Below are 22,428 nucleotides of genomic sequence, written 5' to 3'. Positions count from 1 at the left end.
TTCATCAAACCCCTGCATTTAAAAAGTTTATTATACATTGGTTATATTCTCATGAAGCAAGGAATGTTTTTAAGCATGCATATAGGTGATTTTATTTCTTCTTCTTTTTTTTTTTTAATTAAGAAACATGTTATATAATTAAAAATTTAATTTGCCAGTGATGCATCATCTGTAGCTAAAATCAAGCAAAGGTAAGGGCTGCCACCTCAAGTCAGATACCAAATCTAGGGGTGGCAATATCAGTGTCCCCCAAAAACAAGTTTCAGAGCAGAAGGGTTCAGGGTATAGAAGAGACAGTCTTCACAAGTGCACTTCTGCAAAATGCAGCATTTGGTTTCATGTGAGGTCTGATCTTGGATAAACTGCAGGGAAATTGAGTTATGCAATTAAATCAGACTGGCAGCTTGCATATGCACATGAAACATCAGGTTGCATGAGAAGCTGTGTGAAAACAGCATCAGACTGGGTCTTGAATTGGTTGAAAAGAAAGGGTGTTTTACATCACAGCAGGTTAAAACTTTATCTGGGCTTCTGGAGCACCATTAGCATAATCTGATTACTATCCAGGCAGGTGATGGCTGCTCCTGGGTAGGCCTAAAGGAAATGAACATTGAAAGCATAAAGGAGTGCTCAGTGGAAGGGGAGAGGAATTCTGAAGTTATTTGGGACTGAATGAATATTGCAAAATAATCAATGCTGATAAATTTTAAGTGTCTTGCCTGTTCAGGTTTCTTAAGGTTTTAAGTACTGCTTAACCTTTCACTCTATCAGACTTGTTCCTATATCCATTGCCCTTATGATTCCTTCCCTGGTCCAAGAGACATATTTAAGGGAGGTGTTGGGGCAGGGGAATCACTGTATTAGGTTGGTTTGGGGTTTTTTTGGTATTTCTGATTATTGTGTTCTCTCACATCATTTGATGTATTCTCATTATTCCCTCTAACTAACACTGTTAAGCTCCCATTTCAACACTAATATCTCATTCCAGGTGTTAAAGAAGTACTGGCTATTCAATTCTTTCAAAGTAAAGCCATGAGTTATACTTCTAAAAGAAATTATAATTTACTGGTAGAGAGACAGGGTGAAACTGTCAAAAACTCTGTATTGTGTTTCCAGTTGTGTATGTCTCCTGGTGTGTAACCTACTGGGATTTTCTTGTGCTTCTAATTTCAAGCTCCAATCTTAGGCATTGCAATGCTTATCTTAATTCTTGCAAGCACAGTCTAATTATTTGCATTCATTTACAAGCCTTGTTCCTCAGACCAGTAGAAATTATACTGCTAATTAATTGTGTCTAACTGAAACACTAAGTGGGCTTTTAGGTCCATACAGGAAAACTAATAAAAACCAAAGGCATTAAATTTTTTGAATACCAGATACATTAAATGTCTTCTAGGTTTTGCATTTCTCATCACTGATTTTAAGTCACTTTTAGTCCCTCTGCATAAGGTTTGAGTGGCACCAGGAATGACAGTGTGCCATTCTTTTTTTATGTCATCATTTCTGACACAGTTAATGTTAAATTGAAAAAGTTAATGCTCAGAACATGATCCTTTAGACATCATTGAAAGAGAGCTACAGAAGAATATTTTTCCTTTATGTCTCTGTCAGCTAATCCTCAGTTTTCCATTCTGATTAAGGTGAAAAGACAACATCTCTGAGCTTTTATGCAGGTTGAAGGGCCTGTCTGCTCACAGCTATGACTTTGCAAGGGCACACCTTTCTTTGTATACAATAAATGTGACACATATAGGGAACCTCAACTTCCTGCATGTAAACTGCAGTAAAATACCACAGATTTCCAGATAAAAGCCAGTCCTGCATGAAAACCCTTGTACAACTGCACAAATCTGCAATAACTGCATATCAGGAATCTGAAGGCTTCCACTGAGAATGGGACCAATATGCCAGAGCATTTATTCTCTCAAAAAAGATTCTATCCAGGACCTGAAGATTCCTAGGAAGCACAAAAGTATCACTGGCCAGATCATCTCACACCAGTGTTAACATCTCACACCATGGGGATCACCATGTATGTCACACTTGAATTTTAAGATTGTTAGAGAGTTTGTCACTGCTGAGGTAATTCTCTACTGCTAAAGGTAATTTTCTATTGCTCACTTCTCAGACTTTTCCCCAGAGGGGTACCAGTGAGAGAAATGTGGATCTGGAATCTTAATCTACTCAAAGCCCAAATGTGGGAAGAGTGGCTTGTGAATCACAAATAGCCAGAACTGCTTTCCAAGAGCTTCAGGGACAGTACTATACAGCCTGGAAATTGCTGAAACTGAGGATAAAAAAATCTCTCATAACCTGTGTCCCTCAGAAAATTGTTTAAGTATGTCAGAAGAGATACTTTAATGTCCTCAAATGCTTCCTTTCAGGCATTCTTCCAGGCCAGCAATGGGTTTTGAATTTTCCCTAAAATGCCACTTCAGTGCATTGGCCATCCACCTGTGCAAAGGGGAAGGGAGCAGAAGGCTTTTTGACACTGCCAATTCCTTTAGGCACCTGACTCAAGTGACACGTGTATAATGCAGATTAGTTTCCATTTTCCATTTCAGGTCAAACCTTTTATTTTCTCTGTTAAAGCACTGAACATATAATTATGAGCGTTTTCTACCGCTTTAATTTTGTCTGAAACTGATCCTGACCCTTTGATTTTAATTACCCTGAGATGATCTTGAATTACATTTTAAAACACTCTGTGAAGCAGACCTGTGCTGTACATCTTAACTGTATTTTTCAATGGGAGGACTCCTGCTGTCCAGTCTTCAGCTATATTTGAACTGCATCCCAAAAGTGAGGGTTGCAGTTAACACACACCCACACTTACACCTCCCACCCCCACCAAGCCTTTCTCTAGAGCAGTACCTCCAATTAACCAGAACCCAATTCTAGCTCAGATGTGGGGTAGCTGTAGAGTCATCCCTTTGATCCTCTCAGGAGAGAATTAAGGGCAAGGAAGTGCATCTGCTTAGGAACATTAGTTGTTCACTTTGTGCCTGTCTTTTGTTCTGACTTTTAAAAGTGTACCCACCAGGATAAACAGATGGGGCTCAAAAGAGCAATTAGATTAGCAGAAATTCAAAACCCATGGCTTTTTATGACTGTATCTGTCTTGTCTTGGCCAAGACCAGACATTCTTATAATTTCATCTGCATAAAAGATGCTTACCACCTCCTCAACAATTTGTTCACTGTTATCTCTATTGGTATACCCTTCTCTGATTTCTTATCACTGGTTGCTAACTCTGAGGAAAACAGCAAGAGGCAGGACTAAGGGGAGAGTTAAATTAGCCCACTTTCACACTTCACCTCCAGTAAATCTGCACGTGAATAAAAGTCTTCAGTAACCAGAAGAGATAACAGAAGAAAAACTACAGCTCAGGAGAAGTAAATCTCTGGCTGTCTTCTCAGATGAAGGATTTTGCAGGTGTTCCCTGCAATGCTGTTCTAAAAGTCCATATCCTCTTATTGTAGACCTAATACTATTCATTCCATATAGCTTTGGCATAATTATTGGCTTACCTGAAAATGTCCTCTCTCACAAAAGAGAAAGCACCTTGTCTCTGCACAGATGAGGTGTCAACTCTCCACAGCAAAGCATTACTCCTGTTACTGCAAGGAGAAACCTCATGCAGATACTGGAATTAAACTGGTCTAAAAATACATCCAGCATCTTCTTTTTAACAGAGAATGACAGATCACTGCTGGGATTAAAAATGCAGCTTTACTGCCTGAAAGGGTTTTTCCTTATTCCTGTATTTCATTCTGTGTTCAAAAACTCACCTAGAAAACTCTAAGCTTGGAGCTGATTGTACAAATAAATGTTCTGAAGAAGGAAATAGAAGAAAATACCATCATTAATTTTATCTAACATGAGGAATCCTAAAACAAACCAGTTACTCCCACAAGAGATATCACACTCTGGAAAGAACATGGTAATTTATGCTTGACAACACAAAGCACAATGCATGTATTTTCCAGATTTATACCAGGTAAATCATGAGCCTGTCTTTTACTTTCTGATCATTAAAAAGATCTGGTAAAGCCCCAGCCTTCTAATAAAAACCAGCCTGATCATAAGAGAAGTGTCAATCATTGGAGACAGAGTCTATGAACAGGCTGAGTGCTGTGCACCTAATTAGGTTTGGCTGAGCTAACTGCATATCTTCCCCTGCTTCAGCTACAAAACCATCCTCAGGGCACAGCTAGTTTCCTATTCCCACTGTGCTGCCTTAATCTAGTAAACTTCCACCTCTGACCTCAATAAATATTTTATTTTCTTCACAGCAAGATGCTTGCTTCATTCCTCTGCAAGATAACTCACCCTGATTTTATCTCTGCATTAAATGTTTTTAGATTTGGGCATATCTATGAAGACAGCTACACAGATAGAGACTAGATAGAGAGAGAGAGGGATATATATGTGAACATGTGATATATGTAGGATTCTACCATATGAACATAAGCAGAGAGGCAATGCAGCAAGGCAGACAGTACATAATTTCTGGAATAGCAATGCTGCAGACTTTGCTGCAACAGCTTCTGGCAGTTGGAAGAATTCAAACAGAAACACCTTGCTGCTCACAACAAAATCAGAAAGTTTCTGTGATGGCTTCAAGGAACTAAAAACTTAAACAATTTTCATGAAGGAGTGAGAGGGAAGGGAAGCTTTCTTCCTGTGCTAAGATTTCTACGTGAAAGAAAGCAAGCCATGACTTAATGATAACTGAGCATTGCTGCTTGTAGATGTAAGGCTTATCTTTTATATTTTTCTCTGCTATTTTCATCCAAAAACAATCTCTATTGAAACTGAACCTTGAGAACCAAAACTAACATTGAAGTTTATTTCAGAGCTGACTGAAGCAAGCATATTGATTTTCATGGGTTTTGTATCAGCTTCTTGGGATACATTCCTCATTCAGCCATGTAATATTTGGGATAATATTTCTCTGTGTACCAGAGGGTCCTAAATGCTGATATCAAATAGAGAAGCAAACACTGTCATCTTGGTCCATACTGAATTGTGTATGAAGCCTTTCCTTAAAAAAGCAGACTTGTTATGTTGTTTTGGTGGTTGTTATGGTGTCACATACCTGGCACAAATCCAAGTGCTGTTTGGGTTTGGTTGGGTTTTTTTGTTGTTTTTTTTTTTTTAATGTGTATGCAGTCTACCAAAAGAAATAACACAGCTTTCAAAATGCCTGGATACTAGCATCCAGGATTTCTCTGGAAATGGCAGAATTTGCTAAATATCTTAACCCTTAGTAGTCTCACAGCTGAAAATATTCATCATCCCCCTTCTCCTACCCCACCACTCATGCACCAGCCTGATGTCATGGCACAGTTCTGCCTTCCATAACAGATTTGGTGCATGGTCCAACCACATATTTCAGTAATGACTGTGACATGGAAAGGACATGATTCAGCAGGACTAAAGCACTCACTAATAGCACATTTACATTCCTATTGATTTGACAGGAGCTACTAAGCAACTGAGTGAGGTAAATACTTACTTGCCTGTGTAAAGCCAGCAAAATGCTTTAAACTCTTGAATCAGAGCCTGATGAAGGGTAAGTACTGTGCTCCTTTGTAAACTTGTTTGATCATCGTTTTCAGGGAAAAAAATTAAACCAAGTGGACTTCCTTCGGGTTCATTAGGTGTCTGCTGAAAATGGTTGTTTCAGGGTAATAGAAACCTTTAGAAATCTTTTTTCCTCTTGGAACTTCACCAGCCACAAGCACAATGGGGGGTGGAGGGAGGAAAGTCTTACATCCCATTGTCTCCACAGGACTGCCTGTTCCCTACTGAACACCAGGGTCAGTTTTTCCGACCAGCTTTGTCTTTCTGCCAAAGATAATGGACATGTTTGGAGTGTGTGGGTAAAGATTTAAACCTTGTCATTCACATATGGCTCGATTGCTTTTTAGGTATTTCAGTAATCATTTCTTCCCTGTAGTTTGTGGATGCTTTGCAGTACTTAAGACTAAATTGTACTAAATCCTAGCTTCAAACATCTCAACAAAGTAGTAGAGCTATGGTTATCAAAATCATGTACATCACTTTTTATATATTTTTTTTAAAAATCAGTGTGGACTTTAGTTCTCTAAAAAAGCTCTATCTGTCAGCTTTTTTGTTTTCTGGGAGGCTTCTGATGTGTGGTTTTGCTCCTCCTAGAATGTGACAAAGTGAAACTAAAGGAAAAAAAATTCTACCCCCTTTCTGAACTTAGCAACATGATTTTTGCCAAAAACTAAAGAGATTTCAAGACCATAAAATATTATTGCTAAATTTTAATCCCCTGAAAATAAGGTCAGGCTAAAGCAAACAAAGTCCATTGAGGAGAAGTTGTTTTTATTAAGGCATTAACTTCAGTGGTGCTGTGAAAGTCTGCTCCAGTGTAGGTTCACTATGCAAATGTCAAATAGGAGTTTATTCTCAAGGTCTCTCCCTGCATGGCAATTGAAGGATAAGACTTAATTCTGGCCAGGTCATTCCTCACCAGTATCTCAGCACCAAATGCATACATATAGCATGTCCTCTGTGTCACCAGGGCTGGGCTGGCTGAGAGAGACACGGTGTGACAGCAGTCAGTGGAGAGAGATTTCAAGGGCCTGCAGTGAGAAGAGTGACTGGGCAGTGAGGAGAAATAGTTACTTGAAGTCTCACATTTGAGCCCTTATCAGCCACAGATTTTTCTTATTCATCCCTCTGTACTATTCAGTTACAAAAAAATTCCACCTTGGCAAGCACTGCTACAAAAGAAGCACCAGCACTGGTTTAGGCACTGTGTTTCCTGTCCTTCAAAGAACCTTGCACTTGGCCTTGCTGAGCCTCATGAAGTTCTCATGGGCCAAGCTCTCCAGCCTGTCCAGGTCCCTCTGGATGGCATCCCTTCCCTCCAATGTGCCCAGCACCCCACACAGCTCAGTGCTGTTGGTAAATTTGCTGAGGGTGCTCTCAACCCCACTGTCTGTGTCACTGATGTTAAAAAGTGCCAATCCCAACATCAGCCCCTGGGAACATCTCTGATCTCCACCGGGGCATTGAGCTGTTGGCTCTGAGTGTGACCATCTAACCAATCCATTACCCACCAAGTATCCATCCACCAAATCCATGTCTTCCCACTTCAGGGACAAGCATGTCACTGTGAGGGACAGCATCAAGTGCTTTGCACAGCTCCAGGCAGGTGATGTCAGTTGCTCTTCTCTTATCCATCACCAACTAACCCCAAGCCAGCAGGTCACCTCATTCATCAGGCATGATTTGTCCTTAGTGAAGCCATGCCCTCAGGCTGTCATCACTCTCCTTATTTTCCATATGCCTCAGCACAGTTCCCAGGAGAATCTGCTCCATGATCTTGCCAGGCACTCAGGTGAGACTGACTGACAGGTAGATTATGTTCTTTTGAAGAATACACTGGCAGAAAAGGGCATGGAAATACTGCCCCCAGAAGAAACAGAACTGCTGGCCTGGTTTTCTACAACTGGAAGCCAGAATGTCCCTTTGGGGCCTCCACCCAGGTGAGACTTGTCACTATAGGTCACAAAAGAACACAGGTGCACACCGCTGCTCTCAAGGTGAAGAGAAAAGGGAAGTTTATTTTCTGACTCTAACATTTATAGTTTTCCAAAAGGGACAGTGGATTGGAGGGTGACAGTGCCACCTCTCCAATGACATTAGACAAACCAACAGTCTATCAAATTTCTCTTCTTCCATAAAAGAATGCAAAACAATAAGTTATTTACAGAAAGTGTGTAAGAAAGTTCACTACAGAAATGTCAACATCAGAAGGCTTAGAAAATCTTAAAAAATCAGAGTGACAGAGACTGTACACTTAAGTCCTGTTAGGAAAAAGGAGGTTGGTTGCTTTTGCAGATCCTTGAAAATACAAACTGCCTTATGAAGAATCATCTCATGGTTAGTAGTAGTAGAAGATGGATGGTTGGACTGGATGATCTCAAAGACCTCTTCTGACCTTGATGATTCTATGAGTCTATCATCTCTGAAAAGCTTTCTGTGGCAATTCTCACTGTATCTGTCACACTTCAGGAAAGCAGATTTTCTAAGGACAAGAGAGCAGAGTTGTGTGCTGTCTTTAGACAGCATTATAACCTATAATCCAAGGTGGCTGGGTGACTTGGCTGGTGGTTCCAGCCAAAGGGCTAAACATGAGCCATACCCAGACAGGAAGCTCTGGGATGTGTAAGGAAGACACAACTGTTATGGTGCAATGAATACACACAGATGTTTGGGGGGCAATTCCATCTGCCTCTGCCAAACTCTTGAAGTCTTGTTCTTTCCTCCTCACTCAGCTTTCTCAGTGACTGCTGATCAGGTTATATTAAAACTGAGAGTGGATTTACAAGGTCCTTAACAAAGAACTCTGTCTTTGGCCTCAGGAGATGACTGATTTTGGAAACAAATGCAGTTTCTGTGCTGTTTTGCTGTACAACACAAGTGGCATTAAAAATTGGAAAGCATTGCAGTAGTATTGATCCACCAAACCCTCCCCCCTAAAAAATCCCTTTTTTCTATGTTTTAAATTACAGTTAAACTACCAGCAGTACCTTCTGAAAAACCATCCATTGCTGCTTGGCTGTTCACAGTAACTTGTACACTGCAAATCTCAGTGCTCAACAGCCAAAGGTTTTGTGCAGCAATTTGAAGTGTCCTCTTGTGAAAACAGCAGCTCTGGTTTTATAACAAGAGCACTACCATAATATTGTTTTTACTAGCTCAAGGTTCAATTTCAATACAATAATAAATAACAAAACCTTCTTCAAACAGCTCCTTAAAAATACAGTAGTTTAAAAAAGAAACTGCATAGACAGCAACTCTTCCTGTTTAGGGAAATGACTGAAGGCCATGCAGTCTCTCCCTCCTGTACAGGAGGAAGAGGAGAAAGAGAGAAATGACAAGAATCAGCCACTGCTGTCCTGAATGATGGAGCTGGCACTCAACATTGTGTAAGTGGCCTGATCTGATCTGTAATGTGTGCATGCTGCTTTCAAGAAGGGGATGCCTGCAGGACTTCCAGGCACTGGCAGTTCATTTTCTGATTTACTGTTTTTAGAGCTGCATACCCAGTCTATTTTTCATCTAATTGGTGATAGCTGTGATATTGTTAATGTCTTCTGAGACAATGGGGCCAAAATTTGTATACTTCTCTTAGAGTAAGAAAAACACATTACTTTAAAACCAAAGCCCCTTGGAAAAACAGGAACAAATTCTGGTCATTCTTAGGCTATGGATTTGACACATCCCATAATATAAATAATGATATCCCAGAATCACACTGTCCAAAATCAGTGCCTTTCTGTCATCTGAGATAAACTTGAGTAAAACTCTGTCAGCTGGTTTTGGGTTGAGAATTTCCTAGAATCTGGCAATGAGCCAGCCCAACTTAGCTAAATGTGAGCTGGAGAGCCCTGAGCAGTCTCTCTTCAAGTACCCGGCTTAACTAAAATATTCTCATTTCAAGCTTCCTTGCAAATCATTAGTAAGTATTGACTTTAGTTTTAGTTTCTGTTTATCTTTAAGAAGCAATGCCTTGACGCTCCTGTGTGCCAATTCCTTCTTTCCATTATGTGCATTGATTTGCCAAAGGATAGTATGTCGTGCTTTGGAGCCTTATTTTCAGAATTTTAGTAAACTGAAAATCTGACAGATTATATAGGCTTTCAAACTTCAGACTGCACTTGCAATTAATCCAGTGGATTTCTCTCATATATCTAACAATTAACAGAAAACTAATCAGAAGATGTAAATGACATTATAATGCTTACAAGCTACAAAGATTTATACTAAACTGCCTGGAAAAAAATAGAGAATGGTGATTCTCTGAAGTAAATGCTGTTCAAAGTAAGGTATGACTCTATGAACTGTTTTAAGGTACTGGATGTAGGTAACTACATAAGTGACCTGACAGGCAAAAGCTGCTGTGAGATTGCTTTCAGTGAGAGCCACCACCCACTCACTTTAATGCATGAACAGGGGAAGCACCTTCTGGGTAATATTTTTTTTCTTCTCAGAAGTAACTAACAAACCTCAGCAGGAGGGAAAAACTCTTCAGAATCATACAGATACACTCTTCATACGTTTAAAGGAAGCCACCTGTTGGAAGCAGTTCCATGAGCAGACAGTTGTTGAGAGATGGCACCACGATTAAATGAAAAAATAAATATCAGCTCGCTCACAAGTCCTTTAATTTTGCCCCTATCTGTCCAAAAGGCAGTAGTATTTGGAGCTTTTTTCCAATTAATTTTTAGCCTTGAATGAATTGCATGCTTGTGGTGCATTTTGGTATACATTCAATAATGTGAATCTGTTATAAAGAACAAACTGCATTTGCTGTTCAACATTTTATTTTGAACATTCTCGGGATGCTCTCCTTAACCAAGAAAAGGCATGCACTTGTGATTTTCTTGGAGAAGTGCACAATAATTTCATTAGAGCTACTACAGAAGATCATTAAGAGTTTACACTTTGTGTATATGGGAATGATTTTTCATTTGTATTTATGAAGAGAGGGGTAAGAAATACAAGGCAAGGTTATGTGAGAGGAGTAGAAAGACACTAACAGTGTGAGTGAAATCAAGCATTTTCAAACGTAACTTTTTCTTTCTTTTTTTATTTTCAATTTCACTGTTGACGAAACTGGCATTGAGTTTTGTCTCTGAGTGATTTTTCTTCCCCTGAGCTTGTGAGTTCATTTCCTTGCATGACATGCCCATATGCATGGATGGACAGACTGGATGTCAGTCCAACACCTCAGCAATGTCAGTCCAGCCCAATCATTGCAGAAATGCTTTATTTTCTCTCTGCTTGCTTATTGGCATTGCCACCCTCGAGTCTCCTCAGGGCTCTCAATGCTCTAGAACTTGGCAAACACATCACCTGATGGGTCAGCAAAGACACATGACCACATCCCCTCTGTCACGAGCTGTCTCCTTAGTCCCATGCTTGAGAAAATGCTTCAAAACTTTTCTTCCCTTCTAAGCAATAACAGGAAGTATTCACCACTGTGAGAGTCTGTCCTGCTGCTGCTGTGCTTGCTCTCAGAGGAGTTTGCTGGTTTACAGAAGGAGGTATCAAGTGAGGTTGATAAGTCATGCAGATCAGAAACAGTTATGTAACAGGCCTCTCCATTTCCCTGTTCTCTTCCCAGTTCTACTGTCCCACATCCCCATGGTTTGTCTCTCCCAGTAATTCCACTGATACTCATCTCTGGTTTTCACATTTCTTGTCATTTAGACCATATTTAGGCGTCTCCATGATTCATCTTCTTGTGCATCAGCTAAAGTTTACTCCCTTCTTCATAGCTCTTTATGCTTCAATTCACACTCCTTCTTGCATCATTAAACCCAAAAAATTATCATCCAACTGTGCAAAGGATCAGGGCAGCAACATGGAAAATAAAGCTGCAACACCTAAAAGCACTGTCAAATGGTTGTACTTAAGGGTTTGGAAATTGGGGCACTCCCTAACATCATTCACACTCTTCCTTCTGCCTCTTTATTTATTTTCTCTAGAAATCATGAAACACAGGTGTGAAAATTACAAATGTAAGTGACGGGGGAAAATTATCAAAGTTTAGGTGCATACCAGTATTTCAAATCAAAGGTCATGTGGTTTTAACAGTGCCCTAAAGGCCAGCAGCCTACTGGTCCCTTCAGTTCCCAGTTCTGAATTACCAGGCATGGAAGGATAAACACAGCTGACCTTAAGTTAATTCTTTCCCTAAGCTGTGGGCTAGCCTTTGATATTTTTGATTTTGAGAGCCTTTCTCTTGATTTTAGATTTTGTTACTGGTACAGTTTCTTTAAAGAAAAGCAAACAAAACACCCATTTCATAATTTGCTTTATTTCTGCAAACAATACCTTTGTTTTCCCTGCCACTGCATGTTCTTGTCCCACCTGTTCTCTGTAGGTGTCTCTGAGGTTTTGGATCTGTGCTAAAGATGGGATGGGGCTGTATGACATCCATTCAAGTTCATGATGGCTTCCCTTTCCACTGCCAACATTCCACAGAGGAGCAATGGCCCAGAGGTGCCCCAAACAGGCAGCCAGCAGCTTAAGGATGTCTTGGCTTCCTGATTCTTCCTGCTGATAATGGCAGAATTGCAGGAGTTCAAAATTTGTCATTTCCACTCCCATGTGTAACAGAGGTGGAAGAAATGGGGAAATTCACCCCAGCTGCCCTACTAAAATCCAGCTTTAGAAGAGCTATGCTTCCATTACTCAGCTAAGTCTAGGTCATATATAAAAAATGCCAATTCACCAAATTAGTGGTTAAACTTTGACAGAGACTGACAGTAAAAAGATGCTGACCTTTGATTTCTTATTTTAAGCTCCTCATTGATTTCTTCAAATAATGTCAGGGCCAGTCTCATTAATTTTTTTTCCATTCTGTTTGAAAAGAGGGTGTAAAACAAATTCCTCAGCTTGTAAAGAGATTACATTAAAGCCAATATTTTCTCTTTGGTCAGGTGAGTCAGTTTTGGAATCAGTCATTTGCTTTTATAAGTGAAAGCCTTTAGAGGAATTTCTACCCCACCCAGGGAGCTAGCACAGCTTTGTTTAATATTTTGAACCCTGCCTGGCTCCAACAGATAATATCCATATTTATTGATACAGAGGTCTCGTGTGAACATGGCCAGAGATTCTTTGTGCTGTGCAATCTCACCCCACTCGTGCTGCAGGAAGCAGCTGACTGGCCTTTCCCACCCACCACTTCCTTTGGAATGAAGATGATATCTCCCCACAACCCTGCCTACAGACAAGATGCCACAAGCAAACAGGTGTTTTCAGCAGGCAGGCAGGAAGGGAGAAAAATAAATAAACCTGAGCCTGCAAGAGAGGAAGAAGGCTGTGACACACTTTCTAATATCCTCCATGTCAGATTTTATCCCAGACCTGCAACCAGCAAATCCTGCCTGTCTCAGATCCAATGAAAGGGCTTTTGACTGCTTTAGAGAGCAGGACTAGACAGCTATGTTTAAAACAAATAATAACTAAACAAAGGGAGAGTCATTTAACAAAGTCAAGTTTGCCAGCAAGCTTTCCTGTGGATAAGTATACCAGTGTTTGCTAGCCTTGCAAAATTAGCCAAAGGTCATATTGGCTGTTTCCCAAATTGCAGACAAACCTTTGAGTGCACCAAAGACTTCAGTTGCTCTTGCAGCATTACACCCCTCTGCTTATGCCCTTTAATGTTTATGCAACCTTAAGTCTAGAGCCAATGAAAAAGGGTTTATATTTTTTCTAAAAATGTCAGCCCATGTTTAAAAACATAACAAAAAAGCCCAGCCCTTCCCCACAGAGACCAATTCAAAAACTTCTAAAACAAAGACCTTTAAAACCTATATCTTGTTTTGGCATGTTAAAAAATAACAAAAAATTCCTAGATTTTTGTTTGAACTGACTTGCCATTGGTACTTACACTGATATTATATTTAAAAATCATTGATTTTGATACTTTTGCTTCAAAACCTATACAAAAGCTCATACATGTTTAGATACTGTCTGAACAGAGGGGCATCTACGTGTTGTAAGAGAAGGAGGATAAGAATGGTTTCTAGAAATAAAACAAAAAAGCTCTGGTGGATTTCCCTTTTCTTCCCCATCTTACAACTAAAGTAACTTTCAAATGAGACTTACTAGTTCATGCAAAACTAGCCAGATCTACTTTGATTTACCACTAGAATTCACACAGTTGAAACCATTTAGAGCTAATTAAAGGAACCTGCCAAGCAAAAGCTTCAGAGAGAGCACCCAGTTTGGCAGGAGGGTGGAAAAAAAAGCATACATAGTTTCTACTAAAAGTCCCATTTTTATATATATGGCCATGGAGTAAAATAAACTTGGGCTTTAAAGCCACTGCAAACAAACCAAGCAGTCCTGAGGCAGTGAAATCCCCCAGAGGACATCACTTCCTATTTCCAAGCACAAGCTTTAATCACAGAATCACTACCTGCTTGTTTAAGTTCCCCCTGATGCCCAAACACTTCCCTTCTGTCCTTGCCATAAGCAAAGTCTCTGCTGCTTCAGCACCAACCTCAGAGCCTGGAGATGAGCCCAGCCCAAACTGCCAAGCAGTGAAAGTACAGGTAAATCTGTAAACACAACCAACCAGAGAAAACACACCAGTGCATTCAGAGCAGAAGAGACAACTGTCAGCAGGGCATATTTAAGACACAGAGAGGGAATTATAATTTCTTTATGATTCCCTGGTATTTCACTTCTTGTCAGTGTACTTGTGAGCAAGCTTCCTGTAGCAAAGCTCTTCCACTCCAGAGGAACTGGGTAAAATCTTTCTGCTTGGCAAGTCTGCATTGACAACCCCTGTGCCCTGTTAGCCATCTTCTTCTCAAGGTTAATTCTGCCACTGAATTTCTCCAGCAAACTGAACAATACTTGTTGGTCATTGCCACAGAAGAAATGGCATTTCTGACTTTGTTTCAGGCTCCCAGAATGAATGAAAGGCAGGGACAGAAACTAGAAAAAATGTTTTAAAGAGCAGGAAAAAAAATATTTGTGTAACATGCTACAAACCCAGCTATGTTAACATTCAAATGCCTTAATTTCTCATTAAATCTTGGACAAGATGATTTAAAATAAAAGGAGGAAGTTGATGTTTCAAGCCATTACCTTGGCTTTTTCATGAGACATCAGTACTTCAAAAGTAAGAAAATTAAGTTGGGCTCTTCAACCAAAAAAAAAAAAAAAAAAAAAAAAAGCTAAATTTGCCAACAAGTTCATTTTGGCAACAAGCAGTGACATTTTTCTCCCACTTATATAACAAGATTTGTGTGCACCTTCAACTACCAGCTTTCTACATTAATTTCTCCCAGTTAAAATATTTTTCAGTATTACTGTTCCAGGTCTCCAAGGAATATTCATAAGACTCTTCTGTTTACAGTCAGAGGCACTATCAGGATATAAGAACTAAATCTGTGTGCAGAATTACAGAGTAGCTTTGGGTTTTGGTGGGGGGTGTTTGGGTTGGTTTTGGGGTTTTTTAAAATATTTTTTCTAAACAAATTACTTCTTTTGTATACCTACACATGTCAACCTTCTACCCCCTCACCTGCAACTGGGTTGTTGCAAGGGGGGACAGGAAATCAGTGTGTGAGATCTGCATATATATATTAATATAAAATTCCCTTCCTCAGCCCAAAATATGACTGTGTGCTCTCCAGTCCTACTCAGCAAGGAAGTGCCCTGTGAGAGGAGAGGGAAAAAAAAAACCCCAAGCCAGTTCTGTTCTAAAAGTACGGTAACATATTCCTTTTGAAGCTTGAAAAGTCAGTCTGGGTTTGTAGCATACATTTGTGTTTTCTCAAGCTCTCAGCACTCTTGCAGCACTGGCTGCCCTGCTCTGCTGTTCCAGCTTCCCTGCAGCACAGAAAGTTGTTCCACAGGCTTCACAGGGAAACATACTCCTCAGCTTTTTTTCATGGTAAATGCCTGATCTAATAATTTTGGGTTTGGGTTTCTGAACTTATGTTACAGAAAGTCCTACTTTCTTTTCCTCATATACTTTAGTGCAGTTCTTGCACTAAAATGTATGGCTAAAACTACTGAGAAGAAGACTAAATGCAAGATACAATGTACAACTACAGGGAAGATATTCTAGATACAAGTAGACTTTTCAATGTATCAGGAGAAAGCCACAAGCAGACTGACTGGGAAGTTTCTAACCTAACTCAAACTACAAATGAGACTCATTTGTTAGCAGGAAATGTTAGCAGAGTGCTGGCAGGCCTGCTGATGGCCCCTTCTGGATTTAAAATGAACAGATTCATGTTAGAGTGGGTAACAGCTGGAGGGGAGGAGAACCCACTAACAGAGATCTATGTATTGGTACACCTTGGCTGGGTGAGTTTCTGGAAAGTCACTGTGTAGCATCACTATTTCATTTTATTAGAGTTCTTGATTGTTTTTTTTAAGGAGATTTTACATTACTTGACTTTTACTCAGAAAAGCTAACAAACCCCATATGCTCTATTTATTACTGAGTACAATTCCCTGAATAAACTCTGATGGAAAAAGAAAACGTAATTTTAAATTTCTTTTTCCACTCAGTGGATCTATTTCTAGAGCAAACAGCAATTCAAATCAGTCACACCTAGTCATCAATAGTGGCACTGTGATAAATGTCTAATAACCATTGTCATAATCAGATCTGAATTTTATTTGCTGTGCTAAAATTCTGAGAGATAAGGGTCCTGCTTCAAGGTAAAAATCATTCAAATCAACATACAAAATGATCTGGTGCAATGGTTTGGTATACTACCTCATAAACACCTTATAACAGTTCCTAAAACTTGATGTGAGCTACTGACTTTGGACTAGCATGGTTTATATTCTAGTGGTGGATTTAGTAAAACATACAGCACAAAATGAGGGAGGGATTATGTTATTTTTTTCCCCCAAAAATAAATACTAAAGAGATAAAAATATGTTGGAGGAGATATGAAATTATAAATTCTGTCACTGAGACATGAACCTCATGGGTAAATAAGAGACTAGTCAGAAAAATTCAGAAAAGATTCAGCGTCACATACCAAAGAATTGGTGTAGTGTAATGCACACAGCTGATGTGCTCTTAGGTCATCTGAGAGGTCTACATGTCTTTGTTTGTACAGCAGCTGTATTAGAATGGCCATTTATCATATCTAGAGAAGTTTACTCTGGTTTTCTCTTGCACCGTGACTTCAGTTTAATGCTTACGTGGTTTTTGGACTCTTACAGGTAACAGCTTCCTTTTGGTTGCTAAACCAGCAGAAGTAATCCTTTTCATATCACCAAAGAAAAATCATGTGACTTTGGAGGTTTTTGGAGGGGATAACCACGTGGCATGCCCTGAACTTCAGACATGGATAGGATTGGATAGGATATAGGATAGGATATAGGATAGGATATAGGATAGGATATAGGATAGGATATAGGATAGGCTAGGCTAGGGCAGGGCAGGGCTCTGTCTCTGCCAGGCCAGACTTAAGGTAGTGCATGCTGGTCTATTTTAAACTATGATTTGTTGTGAAAGACACATAGTGGACTACATTGTAGGTCTTACGTTATAAAGCAAAATGTCCCCGACCCTCGGCGTGGAGCAAGCGAGGCTTTTGATTTACCTAAGGTTTGGTTTGGGGGCTTTATTTAGCTCCGTAGTTGTTGTCTAGGAATGGAGTGTGTGGTGACGAGGGGCTCCACCTCGCCATGGGGAGACGTTCATTGCCCGCGCAGGCTTCGGTGGAATGAGCGAGCCTGGCAGGAGTTTGTGGAGCTAAATAAACGGGGTGAGTGCCCACCTCGGCCTCGAAAGGCACCCCGATAGGAAGGTACGAATACCCCGCTGTTGCTGACGGACCCTCTCCCCAGGCGGCTGCAGAGGCGGCAGCTCCGTCCCGGCCCCGCGGGCCCGGCTCCCCACAGGCAGCCCAGGCCGGGCTCCCTCGGCCGGGACAGGGCCGGCGGCCGCTGCCTGGGCCCGCGGGGCTGCCTCCGGCGCTGCCCGGGCCCGCGGCCATGGCCGGGCCGTGCGCGGAGCCGCCGCAGCGAGGGGCGGGCGGGCAGGGCCGCTACGCCACTTTCGTAGCGCTGGAGGAAATGGCTGCGCATTGGGCAGCGCGGGCTGCGGGGCCGCGTGTGCAGGGCGAGCGCGGCGTAGCCGGGTCTGTGAATAGCGCCGGCGGAGCGGCAGGAGGAGGAGGAGGAGGCGCCGCGGCGGTTTGGTACCGAGCGGAGAGGGAGATGCACACGGCACTCGAGTGAGGTAGCTATAAAACCCCATTTGTTTACATGCCCTCCCCCACAGCCGCCCGGCGCCGCGGAGCGGGTGGCGGCCGGCCCGGGCCGCGCCGGGGCGGGGGGGCGGCGGTGCGGGCGAGGAGCCGCAGCGGGGACCGAGCGGGGACCGAGCGGCGGTAGCGGACAGCGGCTCGCCCGCGATGCGGAGCGGCGAGAGGGGCGCGCGGCGGCGCGGCCGCCTCATCACGTGGCGGCGGGGCGCGAGGCCGCGGGGTGCGCGCGGGGGGCCGGGGGGCGGCGGGCGGGGGGGCCGTGCCCGGGCTCCCCCCGAGGCGGCGGAGCACGAGGCGCCGCCGCGGCCCTGGCGCATCCCCCCACCCCCTTTCTTCCTCTGCTCGTGAGGCGACCATGCGGCAGGTAAATCCTCCCCGCCCCCGCGCCCGGAACGGGGGGCCCGGGACGTGGCGGCGGCGCTGCGGCTGCCTGGGCTGCTCGGGCGGAGTGAGAAAGGGGGGCGGCGGGGTGCGGTGGGCCCCGTGTCCCGGCGGGTTCGAGCTGCCCGGTGCCCGCTCTCCCGCTTCCCTCCGGCAGCCTTCCTGCCGGGAGTGCGGCTTTGGGCGCGCCCCGGCCCTGCCGAGCTGGCTCCCGCTCGGTGCGGCCACGTGGAGGCCGCGGGTGCGGGTGGAAGGAGCCGGCCCTGCCCGCCCGGCGTGGGCACTGCGGGTGTGCCGGGGCCGTGCGGACCCTCGCAGCACTCGGCGGTATTTGGGGGCAGCACCGGGACGGTGGATGATGAACAAGCCAGGCCATTAAATCTTGCAGGGCTTACGGTTGGGATTTAGCGCTAACAGCTGCGGAAAAATCACTCGGGCTGTAGCTTGCCCGTAGCCTTAAATAAGGGTAAGGGCAGAAGGGTCAGGAGGCTTTGTCGCTGTGCTATACAGACACAGAAATGATGAGCAAAAAACGTTCATACCCTGTTCTCAACCATCTCTGCTGCTTGTGCTGCGTCCTTTGGAAATAGACACTTAACGTCGAAACCGCGGAATAAAATTGCTCTTTAAAATCTCTAGCTATCTTTGTCGTTTTTGGGCCCTCTTTGTAGAAGTGTTCATGCCTGCTAGTTGTTCAAACTCTCTGAACAAGACTTGCCTGGGTAGAAATACTTCTGGTTTCTAGCACTCCTAACGCTGCATGTGTGTAAGTAGCAATCATGATGTGTTTTTTTTTTATTAAGGTAGGATCTTGTACCATAACACCAAGGGAGCCTGTGATAACCTCGAGCCTGATACAGAACTGAGAAATGCACACTGGAAGACCTGGTTAGTTTTCAGAGGAGCGGAAGCAGTTGTCATCTAGTTAACAAAAGTAATTCTTGGCATGTTTCAGTGGGTATGTTCTTGTATCCCTTTGGGTAGTAGTAACCGACACAGCGACATAAAAATAGAAAACTTTTTATATTAAAAAGGTATCATATGAGGGTTTTTAAATTGGACTTTAACAGAGAATGCACTCTGACTTCCTCTGCTGAATAATGTGCTTTGCTGCAGATGTGCAGGGAAATAGGAATTCGGACTGAGGCATGCTATGCAACCCCAAAGTGAGGGACTAATGGTTACTCTAGGCTAATAGTCTGGCATGGTAATGTAAGACAAGAACTGGAAAAAACACTGAGGTCCCCAAGAACACTGACCAGTGTCACTATGCTTTACCAGCTAAATTCTTGTATTAAATTAATGGTTAAAGTAAAATTAGTGGTGGTGTCCTGCAGCATTTTTATTTTAGACTGCTTTCAGCTCATACTTTAGAGTTAAAAAGTATGCAGCCATGCAATCCATTTCTAAAGGAGAATAGGGTCTAGATAGATGGACAGAGTGACTTAATTGTGTGTGTTTGATGAGATTAATGGTGGCAGTTCCATACTGGCATAATGTTAGTGTCCATGGGTGGGTGCAGAGGGGGTTATTATACACTGTTACCTATCTGGAATAGGCAGTATGACTAGAGATTCTGGCTACATTAAAAAAATTCCAAAAAAATGAGCTTTGTTTCAATTAATATCTGTGTAGGTCTTTGTGCTTTCCAAGTTGGCTTACATAAAACTCTGGTATTAAGTTTGCAGCATATATCCAGTCAGTCATAAAATGTGCAGCTACAGCAGAGCTGTGGTTTAAAGTTATTCAAATATGCTCACAGGCTTTGTCTTAATGGATGTTTTTCCCATTGCAAGAAAATAATTAAATTGGTTCAGCAGGTAATTCAGACATGTTCTAGAAAGTGTGCTTGATGTGAAAATGCACATGCTGACCATCGTTACTTTCACAGTAAGATAATTTTTTTATATATATATATATATATATATATATATATATATATGTATGGCAAAATTAATATAGCCAGCATGGCGTAGGTTTCCTTCCTGGTCTTCACTAAGTCAGTCAAGCAGCTGTAATTTACTCTTTCTATTGTTAATACATTTTCTGCAAAGCAATGGCTGATTCAAGTCTGAAGAGACTTTTTAAGTAGTGCCCAGATCACATGGACTTCAAGCTTGTATATAATCCTAAAGGAAGTGTGTTTGGACTTGTTTGCCTTTGCTGTCCAGTTTCAATGTCGTTTGATCATGACTGTGCCTATTGTAAAGACTTATTCCTGTCTCTCTCACAGTTTTTACAGAAGTGGAGTTTGTTTTGAATGTGTGATAGGCACTTGATAAATCAGTGATGAAGTAAATCAATCTGAGAACATTTATGTGTTTTCATCAGATGGAATTGCTGATTAAAATTACAAAGGCTACTTAAAAGCCAAACTCCATTGAAGTTTTTCTGTAAGTTATGATTTGTTCCTTTACTGTAGTGAAATTTATGGGAAGGATGGTGCCATCTGTACAAACTGATGGACAGCCATAAGTGCATGTGTCAGCAGTGGAAATTATACCAGAAGGAGAAAACCTCATTCCATTTTCTTCTCAGTTTGATGATCAACGATGTCAGAACCCTTGGTATTTCACAGCATATTATTTTTTAGGATGTTTTCAGAATTGTCAAATTATCTTGACTTTTTGTAACACATTTTAAAATGTCAGTAGAAGTTTCAGAAAAGGAAAGTTTAATGGCAGTTCTGTTCCTTGGGCAGGTATTTTTTCAGAGGATTGAGCTTTAGGTGCAGGGTGAGTTCCTTGAATACTGAGAATTTATGCCTTTCGGGAAACAATTTCTATTCTAATGTGAAGAAAATCTGTATAACTTCCTGGTTTACTGTGGGAGTCCAACTTAATTTAGACAGCAATTATTTAAAACAATTTTATCATCTGAAAAGTATTATCTTTAGGGGTGGGCCACTGAAGTTATCTTAAATGAAACTAGTAATTTTATCTTACTGATAAAGGCCTGAAGTAACACTTAATGCAAAAAGAATTAAGACTGCTCTTACATCATTCTTTAATTACAGCTGAGATATTACTTGAAATACACCTAATAAGGTCTGGTAGGGAAATGTGTACCACTTAGGCAAAGCTAATAAAACTTTTTTTCTAAATTTCAAAAACTGATTAAAATGCTGGAAACCATATTCTGCCAAGGTGTAACCTCCTAAAGGAGAGAAAGGTATGTGCTGTGTCAGTCCCCCTATTCACAGTCTTTTAGTACTGAGTCAGTGCCATTGCTCCAGGCTTTTTGGGTTTAATAAAAATCTGAGGAGTAAAGAAGTTAAAGAATAATTGTTTGAAGTCACTTTTGTTACCTCTTGTGATACTGCAAAGTCTATACAGGTTTTAATCCCAGAAAGCTGGAAAGCAGCATAAAAGACTTGGAAGATGATGGTTTGCTGATGTCAGTCTCAAAAGCTTCTGAGAAGAAGGTTGGAATTACCTGAAGGGTGTTGTACCCATGCTGGGGGACATGATTCATTAGACTGGAAATGTTCTCCTCTCACATTGTGCTGCCTCATCTCTCTTTCCATTTCCTGGCTGCTTTTTCCATTGCTGCAGAGGAGGAATGACTCAGCTGTTGTCCTTTCTCTCTCAGTGACCAGGAGCTTCATTCTCATCTGGCTGTCACCTTCTCTGTAGCCTCATGAAGTTTGTGAGAGAAACCTGCCCCTCTTTTTGTTCTGTGTTGACAGTCACAAGTCAGTATTAAACAAAGTAGCACGTCTGTACAAAATGTGGAATGTTAACAGAGAACTTAGAATTCCAGAGAGAGTTTCTGGACTGTTAAGAGGCACAGGAAATTGTATAAGCATTCAGTTTGGTGCTTAAGTGATAAGCACAGTTCTGAATAAGTGTGAATAAGTCTGAATAATATCTTGATAAAGACACAGTTCTGAAGTCACTGAGGTAGCTGAACCAATCTAGCTTTGGGAGAAAGTCTTTGTAATGGAAGTTGCTGTCTAACTGATCATGTCTGAAAGTCATCAATCTGCATTGTGGTTGGTTAGATAAGATAAAATGCATGTGTGAGATAAAATACTCTTCAGGTTAAGAATGTGTGAAAAAAGTTTAATGCAGAATTTGCATAAAATTGTAAATACAACAAGCAGAGACCTTGTGCAGTGTTTTTGCATGTAGGTTATAAATGCTTTAGAAATAGTTAGCAAAGTAAAGACCACTGTAAAGTAAAGACCACTGTAATCCAACATGCATTCCAGGCAGGGGTGGTCATACAA

The 22,428-nt window shown here is 41.7% G+C and overlaps 1 protein-coding gene across 13 annotated transcripts in view; it reads left to right on the top strand.

Annotated features, from left to right (window-relative positions):
* Positions 1 to 22,428, top strand: part of SLC39A10 (solute carrier family 39 member 10) — a 72,144-nt gene that overhangs the window by 22,196 nt on the left and 27,520 nt on the right. For 3 of the 13 annotated variants that reach the window (XR_009487401.1, XM_059853389.1, XM_059853387.1), the window contains exons 1-2: positions 17,664 to 17,788; positions 19,001 to 19,155. The exons of 2 other annotated variants lie outside the window; for them this stretch is intronic. Coding sequence is in view for 5 of the 11 variants with exons in the window: in XM_059853389.1 (XP_059709372.1) it covers positions 19,144 to 19,155 (12 nt within the window). In the remaining 6 variants the exon portion in view is untranslated. Of the gene's footprint in view, positions 1 to 5,480; positions 5,579 to 17,634; positions 17,789 to 18,060; positions 18,181 to 19,000; positions 19,156 to 22,428 lie in introns of those variants that run through there. 8 more of the 13 variants (XM_059853401.1, XM_059853395.1, XM_059853397.1 and 5 more) reach the window with 8 other exon arrangements.

This window comes from Haemorhous mexicanus, chromosome 8, assembly GCF_027477595.1.
Source record: "Haemorhous mexicanus isolate bHaeMex1 chromosome 8, bHaeMex1.pri, whole genome shotgun sequence".
NCBI lineage: Eukaryota > Metazoa > Chordata > Aves > Passeriformes > Fringillidae > Haemorhous > Haemorhous mexicanus.
Note: the sequence above shows the minus strand (reverse complement) of the source record. Positions and strands in the feature narration are given on the sequence as shown.